Source organism: Microcaecilia unicolor, chromosome 2, assembly GCF_901765095.1.
Source record: "Microcaecilia unicolor chromosome 2, aMicUni1.1, whole genome shotgun sequence".
Classification (NCBI taxonomy): Eukaryota; Metazoa; Chordata; class Amphibia; order Gymnophiona; family Siphonopidae; genus Microcaecilia; species Microcaecilia unicolor.
Window position 1 is genome coordinate 158208383 of NC_044032.1, and position 14971 is coordinate 158223353.

At 41.9% G+C, this 14971-nt stretch overlaps 1 protein-coding gene across 4 annotated transcripts in view; it reads left to right on the forward strand.

Annotated features, from left to right (window-relative positions):
• Positions 1-14971, forward strand: part of PAM (peptidylglycine alpha-amidating monooxygenase) — a 553254-nt gene that overhangs the window by 498437 nt on the left and 39846 nt on the right. For all 4 annotated transcript variants that reach the window (XM_030193423.1, XM_030193421.1, XM_030193424.1 and 1 more), the window contains one exon: positions 1064-1258. In XM_030193423.1, coding sequence (XP_030049283.1) covers positions 1064-1258 — 195 coding nt within the window. The remainder of the gene's footprint in view (positions 1-1063; positions 1259-14971) is intronic.

Sequence of the window (14971 nt, forward strand, 5' to 3'; positions counted from 1 at the left end):
CATGAAGCATTCCTGATCTCACATCTGATGCAGTATCTAAGGATCATGTGTGGGAACAGAGCTTTGGCTTTTACTACCTTCACAAACAACACAAAGCTGATCAATTCACTGAGGGGCCCTTTTTTCAAAGCAGCAGTAAGCCCAACGCAGGCTTACTGCATGCTAATGGGGCGCTACCGTCAGCCCAACACGGGTGCCGGTGGTAGTTCCAGCTCCAGCACGTGCCATTTCCCGCACTAGGGAAAATCGGGCCGTATTTTTTTAGTGTGACACTAACCCGGTGGTAATTAGGCAGCGTCGCGTGCTACCAGGTTACCGCTGGGTTAGCATAGGAGCCCTTACCTCCACCTCAGTAGGTGGCAGTAAATGCTCTCCCTCGCATGGCCATGTGGTAAGAGCAATCTTACTACATGGCCATGGCTATTTTCAGCCATTTTTACCCGCTGCAATAAAAAGGGCCTTGGGGTGCGCCAAAAACTGCCCTACTGCGATAAATAGAGCCTCCACATGCACCAAAAACTGCCCCCTTCGCTAGCACAGGGCTCTTTTACTGCAGCTTTGTAAAAGGACCTGAGTATGTATTTGACTTTTGATTTACCTATGGATTTAGCTCACACCTGTTCATTGGTAGCACAAGGCAAGTCATATTCAGATACAGTAGATATTTCCCTGTCCCCAGAGGGATTACAATCTAAGTTTGTATCTAAGGCAGTGGAATGTTAGAGTGACTTACTCAAGTTCACAAGGAGTGGTAGTGGGTTTTGAACCCTTACCTCACTGAATGCCCATGTTATAACCACTAATCTATTCCTCTCTATTTTTTGGCAAAGTAGTTACAGCATTCCATTTTGTTCTTCCCATACTTTTTAATATGCTATCATTTGATAAACTCACAAAATATTATTTGGCAACTCTGACCTGGACCAAGCTTTAAATTTCTCTTAACAAAGCACATTTCATATCTTTCATATTAAAGATGTAAGGTTAGAATTGCAAGCATTGTGAAGGAGATCAAAAACTTGCAAGTAGGGTCACAATAAATACGCAATATTTTTCTTTACAGGGTCTTCATCAGGAGTAGCGAAACAATTCCGTATCCCTCACAGTCTGACCCTGGTTCCAGAACTCAATCAGCTCTGTGTGGCTGACAGAGAAAATGGACGAATTCAGTGCTTTAGTTCTGAAACTGGCAAGTTCATGAAAGAAATCAAACACAAATCCTTTGGAGATGAATTATTTGCTGTCTCCTATTCACCAGGTAATGTCTTTGATTGATATAGTAAGAGGAGTTTTTCTCACAACTGAAAAGTTGTGCTGTAAATATATAAAAGGTCTGATTATGACCCAGACTAGAGTAGTGCTAATTCAATAATTGTTTTGGCACATCCCAGTTAAACTGTGCGGGTGGGATGCAGGTAATCAACTGGACGTTTTAATCATGAAGTTAAGTCGCTTATTTACTAAGCTGCATTAGACATTTACATAATTTTTTTTTTATTTGTAAGAAGTCTTTATTATCCAACAAAACAGAACTTGAGATACATTGCACAAGCAGCACAGGGAGAAAAAGTACTGTTCCATTGCTATTACAAATAGTCTGCTAATATTTTCAATACTGCAATATTCAACAGTTTCAACCTTCAATAATCATCATAACAGAACTTCAAAATTTTTTGTATAGTTTTGGATTCAAACATTCCCCCCCCTCCCCATCCTAGACGTTTACATAGTTTTTAATGTGTGTTAGCGGCATAGTGCTATTTAAACACCTAACACAGGAAATCCTGTTAAGGGACGTGGTATGGACAAAGTCTGTGCCTTTCAGTTTATATGGAGGTCATTACTATGTGTTAACGGCTAACAGGGCAGATAAAATGATTCACTTAGCTGAAGCTCCAGAGGTGTAGCTAACCCTATTCCATAATGCTAGCCATGTCATTATTTATTTAGATTTTTTTGCTCACACCTTTTTCATTATGTGCATTAGTGATTACAACTCTGTATGGCTGCCTTCCCTAAAATGCTGGGAACACTTAACACAGAGATTTTGCACTTAATGCACCTGAACATTGGCTATTAATAGCACAGGTTCGTAAATAGGCCCCTGAATACATATGAGACATATGATATCATGTAAAGAAAACAAAATACATTCCAAGCAGGTGAAGCATAAAATTACTTTATTCAATTAAGAGCAGTCAATAAATAAGGTGAACTTAGGCATAGCATCCAACTAAAGCTAAAGGCAGAAGGAAGACCAAAAAACAGCTGGCATGCTTAAAAGGTAAGGTGAAAGAGGCTACTGTAGCTAAAACAATATTTTTTCAAAAAAAGGATTTGAATAAAGAACACTGCATAATCACTGGCAGGTTAGATGTAAAACTTTGGTAAGGCAAAAATTGAACTTAAAAGAAAGCTGCTTGTAGAGGCAAAAACTTATAATAAAAACTTTTTCAGGTGTATTAGAAACAGGAAGCCAATGAAGGAGTCAGTGAGACCATTAAATCATCACAAAGTAAAAGGAGCACTCCAGGGACAAGGCTTTATCAGAAACACAAAATGAATTCTCTAGTCTGTACTGAGGAAGATATACGGGAGCTATCCATGTTTGAAATGGTATTTAATGGTGGTGATTTGAAGAAATTGAAATAAATCTCAGTAAACCTGGAAGATGTAATAGGCCAAACAGACATACAAAAGAGTAGAAAATCGCCTAGACCAGATGATATACACCACAGAGTACTGAAAGAACTGAAAAATGAAATTCTCCAAGGACAGTAGGCATAATATTCTCACATGTGGGTAATCAGACAGTAATACAAAAAATTTACTTGAGTTTTTAAACTACCGGCAACTCACACAACCATTCAGCCATACCTCTCACAATAAAGGTCACTTACTTGACCTATTGGCCTATAAATTTGCAAACAACAACAATTTTCATCTAAGTAACCATATTTGGACTCAAACTCCCTGGTCAGATCATAGTAAGCTCGAGTTCTCCCTCTATTGGTGGGGGGGGGGGGGGGGGGAATACAAAATCAAAAATAAAAGTTCTGCGACTCCTTACAAAACTAGAGGAAAAATAAATACCACAGCCTTCTGGTCTAATTTCTTGAACACACAGACAATAACTTCATGATTAAATGGGATGACCTATGTGAAAATGTCTTAAATAACGTAGCTCCCCTCAAATCTACATCTAAACCATCCCAGAAAATTTCACCTTGGTTTAATCAATCTATCCTTCTTTTGAAAAGGAAATGTAGAAAACTGGAAAGAAAATGGGCTAAAGACAACGAAAACAAATTAACTTGGAAAATTGTCATCAGAACATATAGAAATTAGATCAAAATTGCAAAAACTCAATACTATAACAAAATAATCAGTGGTAATTTCCTTAATAGCAGTAAACTTTTTAATCTGATAAAAAGCCTATTATCCACAAAAGAAATAACCACAACCACTGAGTTCCCCCAACAGTAGAGCAACTGGCTACTTTTTTCAAACAAAAAATAGTTAAAATCAGAGAATGAGTACTGAAATTGAAAATCAGCCATCAAGATATTTACGAAAAACAGTAAGATAAACATACAGGAATAGCCACTAACAGAATCTGGTCTTCCTTCCTACTACCAATCCATGACACAGTAAAACATTACCTCCTAAAATACTGAACCTCACAATGTATACTAGACCCTTGTTCTAGTTACCTTGTGAAGGAAATTCCTAATATATTCATTAATCTGCTTCAGCAGCATATCTCCTTCCTACTATTCCACGGCATTTTCCCTGATAATAAAGGCTCTATTATCCTAGCACCAATACCAAAAAACAATTCAGTCACCATAAATGATGTAACAAACTACAGTCAAACAAGAGTAGAGGCTGACCAAAGGATGAATCCAACGCTGGAGATCGTGTTTAAAAGATGCTTTATTTGTTGCTTGGACAAAAGGACCTGACACGGTCCGTGTTTCAGTGTCACAAAACGCCTGTCTCAGGGGTCACAGTAGTAGTCTAAAAAACACATAAGTGTGTCATACATATGTAGTATGCACAAAGAAAAATATAGACCATTGAGAGTGCCCTGGTCTTTGTACTTTTTGAATGAGTGAAAAATCGATTCACCTCCACCCACTCCACACCACTCAGTATTTTGTAGAACTCAATCATATCCCCCTTCAGCCTTCTCTTTTCCAAGCTGAAGAGCCCTAACCTCTTTAGCCTTTCCTCATACAGAAGCAGTTCCATCCCCTGTATCATTTTGGTCGCTCATCTTTGAACATTTTCTAATTCTGTTGGCAACCAGAATTGAACACAGTACTCAAGGTAAGGTCGCATCATGGAGCGCTACAGAGGCATATTTTTAATATTTTTGGTCTTACTTTGCATCCCTTTGCTAATAATTCCTAGCATCCTGTTTGCTTTTTTTAGCTGCCGCTACACACTTGGCAGAAGATTTCAGCGTATTGTCTACAATGACACCTAGTTCTTTTTCTTGAGTGCTGACTCATAAAGAGGCTCATTTTCAAAGCACTTAGCCTCCCAAAGTTCCATAGAAACCTATGGAACTTAGCCTCCCAAACTGCTTTGAAAATATGCCTCAAAGTGGACCCTACCATCAGTTAACCATGATTTGGATTATTCTTCCAAATGTACATCATTTCATTTGCCATTTGGATGCTCAGTCTTCCAGTTTCCTAAGGTCTGCCTGCAATTTTTCACAATCTGAATGCATTTTGGCAACTTTGAATAGTTTTGTTTCATCTGCAAATTTAATCACCTCTCTCGTCATTGTGATTTGCAGATCATTTATAAATATGTTAAGTAGCACCGGTCCCAGTACAGATCCCTGCAGGACTATATTCACCCTCCTCCATTGAGAAAAATGGCCATTTAACCCTACCCTCTGTTTTCTGTCAGTAACCCACAAGACATTGCCTCCTATCCCATGACTCCTTAATTTTCTCAGGACTTTCTCAGGTACTTTGTCAAAAGCTTTCTGAAAATCAAGATATACCACATCAACTGGCTCACCTTTATTGACATGTTTATTCACACCTTCAAAGAAATAAATCAGAGCTCTGTTGGCTGATTCCATGTTGACTCTGTCCCATTAAACCATGTTTGTCTACATGTTCCATAATTTTATTCTTTGTAATAGTTTCCACTATTTTGCCCAGCACTGAAGTCTGGCTTACCGGTCTGTAAGTTCCCAGATCACCCCGGAACCCTTTTTAAAAATTGGCATCGCATTTGCCACCCTCCAGTCTATGGACAATTTTACCAACAGGTTACAGATCACTAGCAGCAGATCAGCAATTTCATGTTTGATTTTTTTCAATACCCTGGGGTGTATACCATCTGGTCCAGGTGATTTATCACTCTTTAACTTGTCAATTTGGCAGAGTACATCTTCCAAGTTCACCGAGATTTCTTTCAGTTCCTCCGCATTGTCACCCCTAAAAATCATTTCCAGTAGATCTCTTACATCTTCTTCCGTAAAGACCAAAGCAAAGAATTCATTCAATCTCTCCGCTATGGCCTTGTCCTCCCTGAGTGCTCCTTTTGCTTCTTCCTGATCTAATGGCCCCACAGATTCCCTCGCAGGCTTCCTGCTTCTGATATACCTGAAAAATGTATTACTATGAGTTTTCGTCTCTATGGCAAGTTTTTCTTCATATCCTTTTTTTAGCCTTCTTTATCCATGCTTTGCATCTGGATTTACAGTGCTTATGTTGCTTCTTATTGTCTTCATTCAGATTCTTTTCCATTTTTTTGAAGAACATTCTTTTGGCGTTAATAGCCTCTTTCACCTCACCTTTTAACCATGCTGTCTGGCTGTTTGCTCTTTTTTCCACCTTTGTTAATAAGTGTAATACATTTATTTATTTATTTATTTATTTATTTATTTATTTATTTATTAATTACATTTGTATCCCACATTTTCCCACCTATTTGCAGGCTCAGTGTGGCTAACAATAGTACCGTAGGTGCGTTCACCAATTCGGTATAAACAGTTACACAGTGATGTTATGGTAGAATAGGGTTCATGTGGAACAAATAAACATATTAGGGAATCATATAGAGGAAAAGTTACGTTATGTCCATTACGTTCTTTGGTTTCGTCGTGTTGCTGGGTTCAGGTATTTAAGTAGGGTTGGTAGGGTATGCCTTTTTGAACAGGTAAGTTTTTAGTGATTTCCGGAAGTTTAGGTGGTTATACGTTGTTTTCACGGCTTTTGGTAGTGCGTTCCAAAGTTGTGTGCTTATGTAGGAAAAGCTGGATGCATAAGTCGATTTGTATTTGAGTTCTTTGCAGCTTGAGTAGTGAAGGTTTACATATGTTCGTGTTGATCAGGTTGTATTTCTGATTGGTAGATCGATGAGATCTGTCATGTATCCCGGGGCCTCGCCATAGATAATCTAGTCTGGGCTTACACAATGGTATTTTTAAACAACATCCACATCTGATTTAAAGTCCTAACCCTTCTGGCCAATCCTTTAACCATTTTCTTCATTTTGTCAGTCGCCTTTTCGAAAATTAAAAGCTGCTACAGTAGATTTCTTTAGTGACTTCACTCCAGATATTAGCTCAAATTTGATCATATTATGATTACTGTTTCCTTGTGAATCCAACACCATTACCTCCCACATTCCACTAAGGATTAGATCCTAAATAGCTCCCCCTCTCATTGGTTCCTCGATCAGTTGCTCCAAGAAGCAGTCCTTTATTACATCTGGAAATTTTACCTCCCTAGCACTCCCTGATATAACATTTATCCAGTCAATATTAGGATAATTGAAATCACCCATTGTTATAACGTTTCCCAATTTGCCAGCTTTCCTAATTTCTGTAACATTGTTCATATATCTGTTCATTCTGTCCTGGTGGACGGTAGTACAACCCTACCAGTATACTCCTTCCCTTCACACCTGGAATTTTATCCTTAAAGATTTCACGCTGCTATCTGTTTCATGTTGAATGTTTAATTTGTTTGACTCAATTCCCTCTTTAATATATAGCACAACCCCACCCCACCCCCCAATTTGATCCACTCTATGATAACACAGTATCCCATTAATTGTCCTCCTTCCACCAGGTCTCTGAAATGCCTATTGTATCTATCTCTTCGTTTAGTACTATATACTTCAATTCTTCTGTCTTATTTTTAAGACTTCTAGCATTTCTATATAGACACTTCAAATGGTCTTTTTTCCTTGTGTCTGCAGGCTGCTTTGAAGTTAATGGGGATAATTTGCATCCTTTACTCTGTTCTCCCATTAAACACTTCTGGCTTTCTTTCACCATTATTGAAACCTCTCTATCAGGGTTCCCTAAAGATTCTGTTTCAACTCCACACCAAACCATGTGCTCCTGGGCGACTGTTGGCTTCCCCTCCCTCCTCCCAATTTTAATTTAAAAGCAGCTCTATCTCCTTTTAAAAAGTTAGTGCCAGCAGCCTGATTCCATCCCAGTTAAGGTGGAACCCATCCTTTCGGAACAGGCTCCCCCTTCCCCAGAATATTGTCCAGTTCCTAAGAAATCTAAATCCCTCGTCCCTGCACCAGCGTCTCAACCACGCATTGAGACCAGTGGCGTACCACCCCTGGTGCACACCGCTGGAGGGGTGCAGAAAGCAGCCGCGAGGCTGCCGGCTCCGCTGGTTCCCTGCTCCCTCTGCCCTGGAACAGGTTACTTCCTGTTCCGGGGCAGAGGGAGCATGGAACCAGTGGAACTGATAGCCACACAGCTGCTCCCAGCAGGTAAGAATGCACCCGGTGGGGGGGGGGGGGAATGGACGCTGCTGCACCCAGTGGGGGGGGGGGATGCGCATCGGCGATCCACCCCCGGGTGGCAGCTGACCAAAGATCACCACCGATTGAGACTTCAGAGCTCTGCCTGTCTCTTGGGTTCTGCATATGGAACAGAGAGTATTTCTGAAAATGCTACCCTAGAGGATCTGGATTTCTGCTTTCTACCTAGGAATCTAAATTTGGCTTCCAGAACCTCTCCCACATTTTCCTATGTCATTGATACTCACATGTACCAAGACAGCCGGCCTCCCCAGCACTATCTAAAATCCTATCTAGGTGATGCATGAGGTCCACCACCTTCGTACCAGGCAGGTAAGTGACCAGGCAATCCTCATGTCCACCAGCCTCCCAGCTATCTACATGCCTAATAATCGAATCACCAACTTTAACAGCTGTCCTAACCCTTCCCTCCTGGGCAGAAGCTCCTGAAGACACATCCTCGATGAGAGAGGATATTGCATTCCTTGGTGGGCTGGGCCTGGCTACAGGATTAAAGGATTACTTCCAACTTCTCCAGGGTGATGTTCTCCTTTTAGGAGACCTCCCTCCTCCAAGGCAGCACAACATCCCTGAAGGTCTCCTCTATGTACCTGTCTGTCTCCCTCGGCTCCTTCAAGACTACTAGTCTAGCCTCAAGAGAACAGACTCATTCTCTGAGAGCTAGGAGCTCTTTGCATCGAGCACACATATAACCTCTCACCAAGTGGGTAATAATCATACATGTGACAATGCAAAAGACTAGATAGCACCCCTCTCACTGCTGGACTGCTGTCTGCATCTTAGTATTATAGAGTTGTTTAATTAAAACTTCTTAAGGTAAAAGGGTATTAGATTAATATAAAGAGCCTTAAGATTATGTGGTATATTGTGTAATTTATTTAGAGTTTGCTTCTCAGAAACTAATTAAATGTAATTTATTTATTTATTTATTTATTTGTTACTTATATCCCACATTTTCCCACACATGCAGGCGCAATGTGGCTTACAGAGAATTACATAAGAGTACAAACTTAACAGCTTAGGCAAGCATAGAGAAGTAAACATGGGGGAAGAAACTAACAAAGTGAACTAAGTAGGGTAAGGGACAAGGGATGTTTTAATCAACATGGTAAATTGAGGGATAAGTCTTAGCAAAGAGGAATGTCTTTAACAACTTCTTAAAAAGGGCATGGTCCACTTGAGTTTTAAGGTGGCGAGGTAACGTGTTCCAGTATTTGGGACTCCAGTAACGGAAAGACGAGGCGAAGATTTTCTTATACTTGACTCCCTTACAATTCGGGAAATGGAGGTGAAGATAGGACCGAGCAGCAGGGTTGGCATTTCTAGGCGGAAGGTCAATCAAGGGGAACATGTATTCCGGGGCATCCCCATAGATGATTTTATGTGTTAGGGAGCAGATCTTAAAAGCAATGCGCTCCTGTACAGGTAGCCAATGAAGTTTAAAGCATAGGGGGTCAGCGTGTGCAAAACGCCGCTCGTTTAGGATGAGCCTCGCCGCGGTGTTCTGAGCCGTTTGGAAAGTTTTCAGTAAGGAGGCCTGGCAACCCACATAAATACCACTACAATAGTCCAGGTGGGATAGGACAAGCCAGTGGACAAGGGTACGGAACAAGTCTCTGGGAAGGAGGTATCTGATACGTCGAAGCCTCCACATGGCCTGGAACATTTTTTTGGAGACCAAGTGTACATGATCAACCAGCTGGAGATGTGAATCCAGGTGCACTCCCAAAAGTCTCAGGCTGTTGTCAATCGGGAGGGCAGAGCCCAGAATTGGAAGCATTGTGTCTGTTACATGTGCGTGCTTGGACGAGAGGATGAGGCAATGAGTTTTTTCCCTGTTTAGCCTGAAGCGAAACACCCTGGCCCATTGTTCTAAAGTGGAGAAGCAGGCATCTATGAGGTTAGCAACTTCTGATACTGTGGATTGAAAAGGGATGTAGACTGTAATATCATCCGCATAGATGAAAGGGTTGAGGTCCAGATTTGCAAGTGCTGTGGCTAGAGGCATCATCATTATATTGAATAGGGTAGGTGAGAGGGGAGAGCCCTGAGGGACCCCACAAGAAGCATTCCACGGTTCAGAGGTGTGGGAATTCACCATGACCTGATAGGACCTTGAGGTCAAGAAACCCTTGAACCAATGCAAAACTGGTCCTCCTATACCAAAAGTATCCAGTAGATGGAGCAGGAGTTCATGATCCACCATGTCAAAAGCACTAGACATGTCAAATTGTAGCAGGAGAATCTTTCGTCCAACAGATAGTTCTTGTCGAAAGTTGGATAAGAGGGTAACCAGGACAGTCTCCGTGCTGTAATGAGCTCGAAAACCTGATTGCGAATGATGGAGGATATCAAAATTAGTTAGAAATTCGTTGAGCTGAACATTGACCAGGCTCTCCATCAGCTTGATAACTAGAGGTATCGAAGCCACTGGGCGATAGTTAGAGATGACATCTGGCTTGATCTTTGAATTTTTTGGGATTGGAGTGAGAAGGATGTTTCCATGACCTGGCGGGAAAAAACCTGCGCTTAACATATTGTTAAGGTAACAAGTCAGTTCTACAATGTAACAATTTGGTGCGACTTTTAGGAGATGAGTCGGACATACATCTAATTTGCAGCATTTATTTATGAATTTACGTAGAGCAGCAGTCACGTTATCGGGTACCAGACGATTGAATTTGGTCCAAAAGCGGTCAGCGGGGCAAGCACCCGAAGGCACGTCCAAGGATGCCAGAAAGTCCTCCACGTCAGAGAGACAGCTGACGGTTGAAGACCGCAGGGTAAGAATTTTTTCCTTGAAGTAAGATCCAAGTTGTGTAGCTGAGGGAGGATCAACACTGGAGCGTTCTAGCTTGCGAGTATCTAGAAAGGTGTTTAGTAGTTGATATATCTGTCGGATGTCCCGGCCAGCCACCTGCATCTTAGATGAAAAGTAGGTGCGCTTTGCAAATCGGATGGCATGTTTATATTTGCGGTGACTACTTTTCCAGGCCTCCCGAGCCTGATCAGATTTACCTTTTCGCCAGGTTCTTTCCATACGTCGTACCTCACGTTTCAAAGCTCTCAGGTCTATTGAGAACCAGGGTGATAATCTACGAATGTGCGAGGATTTGTGACGCAGGGGTGCAATTATATTCAGCACTGCGTTACAAGTGTGATCCCAGTCAGTGAGATAAGTGGGCGAGGATGGTTGCAGATCCGAGCCATGACTATAAAGAGACCTCCAGAACAAGCTGGGGTCAATGACCCCTCTGGTGTAATGTTGGTGAGAATGACGAGGCCGGAGGGGGCCTGAGGTTTGCCAGCGTAGTGTGAACTGTAATTTAAAGTGATCCGACCAAGCCGTTTCCAGCCAGCTAATATCATGAACAGAAAAGTTCTGATCGTCTAAAAATTTAAATGAGAGGAGGTCAAGTGAGTGACCCTTACAGTGAGTTGGACCAGAGATAGGACATTCGAGGTCACAAAGGTGGAGAAAATCCAGGAATTGGGATACTTCTGGGGATGTGGGATTATCCAAATGAAGGTTGAGATCACCCAAGAAAAGTATATTCGAGTTGTTCATGCAGATATTAGAGATGAAATCCAGAAGCGCAGAATGACTGCTTGACCAGGTAACTGGTGGCCTGTAAAACAGCACACAGGCCAGCTGGCCATGAAGGGAGGGATGATGAACCTTGACAGCAGCAACTTCCAGCGACGAGGAGATCAAAACCGAACTTGCATCTACTATGAGGTGAGAGCGGTAGATGAGCGCCAACCCGCCCCCTCGCTTGTCTAATCTGTCCCAGTGGATGATCTTGTAGCCTGCTGGGCAGAGATCCAGCACAATGGGGTCTTTAGGTGTTCTTATCCAGGTTTCCGTGATGAACAACATGTCTAGAGCATCTGAGGAAATCCAGTCGGATATTAGTTCGGGATTACTCACTACAGATCTCGCATTTATATAGCCCACATGAAATGATTGGAATTGCGCTTGATTCGCATGCACAATGGGAACCAGAGTGTGATGATATTGCTTGCGAGGGTGGGGCTTAGGAGCAACAGAGGTAGCTAGTTGGGCAAATTGTGACGAATTACGAGATGGCATGCGGGGTGAGAGTCTCCTCTGACCAGAGATGATGGGAATGTGAGCGTAAGAGGGTTCAGTAGCAGTTAGGGCAGAGTGCAACAGGGCTGACAGGTAGAGAATTTGGATTGTAGAAGATGAGAACATGATTATTCCAGGGGGTAGCAGGAGGTGAGATGGACGAAGACTGTAATCCAGCAATTGAGATGAGAGGGACAGCTGATATGCTAGAAGGTTGAAATTAAATCCACAGGGGAAACCACAGGTTGCAGGTTAGCGTAATAAGTCAGTCCAGTCCTGCACTTAGGGCGAACTGTGAAGCACTGCAACTAGCTGAGTAAATGCTGAAAGTTGAGCTACCATGAGAGTTAACCTACATGGGAAGGAGGCACAGGGGACAGGACATTTGTTTATGAAATCCTAGTCATAACACAACTTTGGGAAGCTAGTTGTATTAAATCCATTTAATAAATACATAGTTTCGCCTCCAAGGTCTCACAGTGGCAGTATAATAAGCATTTCTCACTCCTTTGAATAAGTATTAAAATGAGATACAGAGAGCAGAGTAGTTGCAGGATAGATAATATGTTTCTTATTTGCTGTTTTTACTTTAAGTTGTAAAGTACCGATCTAATTCAGATCTAATTGGTCTCCCCACAGTGAGTGCAACAAACGCCTCCCAGCCACCTCCGAGCAGAGTAAATAGAGCCCAGGTTACTCTCCACAGACCCACACTTAGGGCAAACAGGAACAGGAGGAAGGGAGATGCGCAGAACAGCTGATTAGTTGTAGGATGAGGCTCCTTCTCCTTCCTTGACAGCGCGAAGACGGACTCCTCCTTCACCAAGCGTTTTAGGTAGTTTAGTTTAGGCAGATGAGACGGGGCTCCACCTCTTCCGGAGCAGTGAAAAGCGGCAACAGCATTCAATATCGACGGCAGATTTGAAGGAAGGCCACTTCGCTTGAACTTGCGGGAGACCGTTAAATTGCGGCCTTAATGCTGTTGCTGGAGCACGACATCTACACCCCCGTCCTAGGGAGATCGACGGTAACAGCGGGTAGTGATGAAAACAGCGATGGGAACCACTCTCTAGCAGCGAGATTGAATAGCGATCAGCTTGAATAGCGATCAGCTTGAATAGCGATCAGCTGGGAGGAGGAGGTATTAAAACTCTAATGAAAACTCTCCTTTTTGTTATCCTAATTAGAATAATTGACTATAAATAAAGAGATGTGCCTTCTAGAGGCTATCTGTTAATGCTGTGGTAGAAAGTTCAAGTTACCTCTCTAGCAACTAAAGAACAGAAAATCCAACTATTGGAAAAAGGGTGTGAAGACTAGTTGATGAAGTTTACTTTTTTTTTTTTAATTCTGTCTTTATCAATAACCTACAATTCCTCTTTTAAACTCCAAACTTTGTTACCAAAGCACAGTGAAATGTTCTCTTCTCTCAGAAATATTTTTTTCATGCATTGCATATTTATGCTCTAGAACTCATTGGCAGTAAATGCAGTTAGCATAGCAGGGTATAAAAAAGGTTTGGACGAATTCCTGGAGAAAAAGTCCATAGACCATTATTTAGGTAGAGCTGTTTAAAATCCACTACTTATTCCTGGGGATGAGTAGCATGGAAACTGTTTAATTATGGGAATCTTGCCAGGGACTTGTGACCTGGTTTGTTCACTGTTGGAAAAAGGATACTGGGTTTGATGGACCTGTATTCCAACTCAGTATGGCAATTCATAGTTCTTATGTTCTTAAAAGGAATCTGAGTGTGTAGGGAGAGTAATGACCATCAGAAAAAATGAAATGATATTATCTCTGTATAAATCTCTGGTGAGACCACAGCTTCCAAAAGATTTAAACAAGGTGGAGTCAGTGCAGAAGATGGCTGCTAAAGTGGTCAGTGGTCTTTGTCATAAGAATATGGGGACAGACTTAAAGATCTTAATATGTATACTTTGGAAGAAAGGCAGAAGCGGGGAGATATGATAGAAATATTTAAATACCTCTGTGGCATAAATACACAGGAGGCAAGTCTCTTTCAGTTGGCAGGAAGCTCTGGAATGAGGGGGCATAGGATGAATGTGAAAGGGGACAGACTCAGGAGTAACCTAAGGAAATACTTAAGGAAAGAGTGGCAGATGCTAGAACAGCCTCCCAGTGGAAGTGGTAGAGACAAATACTGTATCTGAATTCAAGAAAACATGGGACAAGCACTAGAATCTCTAAGGGAGAGGAAGGTATAGTAGTTGGTATGGATGGACAGACTGGATGGGCCATATGGTCTTTATCTGCCTTCATTTTCTATGTTTCTGTGTTAAGTGAGGTACGTGGACAGAAGAGTAAGATGTATTCTGGGTTTGTATCCACTTACACCTAGATATGGTCATTGTTGTCTGAAAATAAGAAGCCCAAAGTTGGGGCAAGCCATCAACCCTCTTTAAGGGGAAGTGACTTTGAGGGTGCTGGGGAGTCTCAAATTCCACTGCTCACTGACTCCTCTGGGTCATATTATGTAAAGAAGAGCAAAGGCTGTCTGCTGCATGATGTTATCATAGAAAAAGGAGTCACAGGCAAGATATGTTTAGTGGTCGGAGTATATTAGGGCTAATTTCTCTCCATAGTAGGGTGGGGCAATATGGTAAGGGGCTCAGGAGTTTCTGGGATCCAAATTAAAATATCTGAGTGAGCATTCAGGAATAATAGCAATCTAGATGGGGTTTACTCTTAAATGGACAAAGAGCAGATGAAAAGGTAAACAGCAGAATTTTATTCACCTCAAAGTTTGATATTTTGTCCCTTTTATGAACTTTCACGAGTGGTTTAGACATTTGGGACTAGAGTCTGTAAATGGCACCCAAATTTGGGCTCTGAAAAAAAATGAGCACTAAGCACTATTCTATAAATGGCGCTCTATGTTGTGCGTTGTTTATAGAATGGCGCTTAGAGCTGGGATCTGCACCCAGTTTTGGGCATGAGGATTTACACCAAATGAAACCTGGTGTAAATCCTTGCCTCTAAATTAGGCGTGGAAATTCTAGGAACGCCCATGATCTGCCCATGCCTCAACCATGG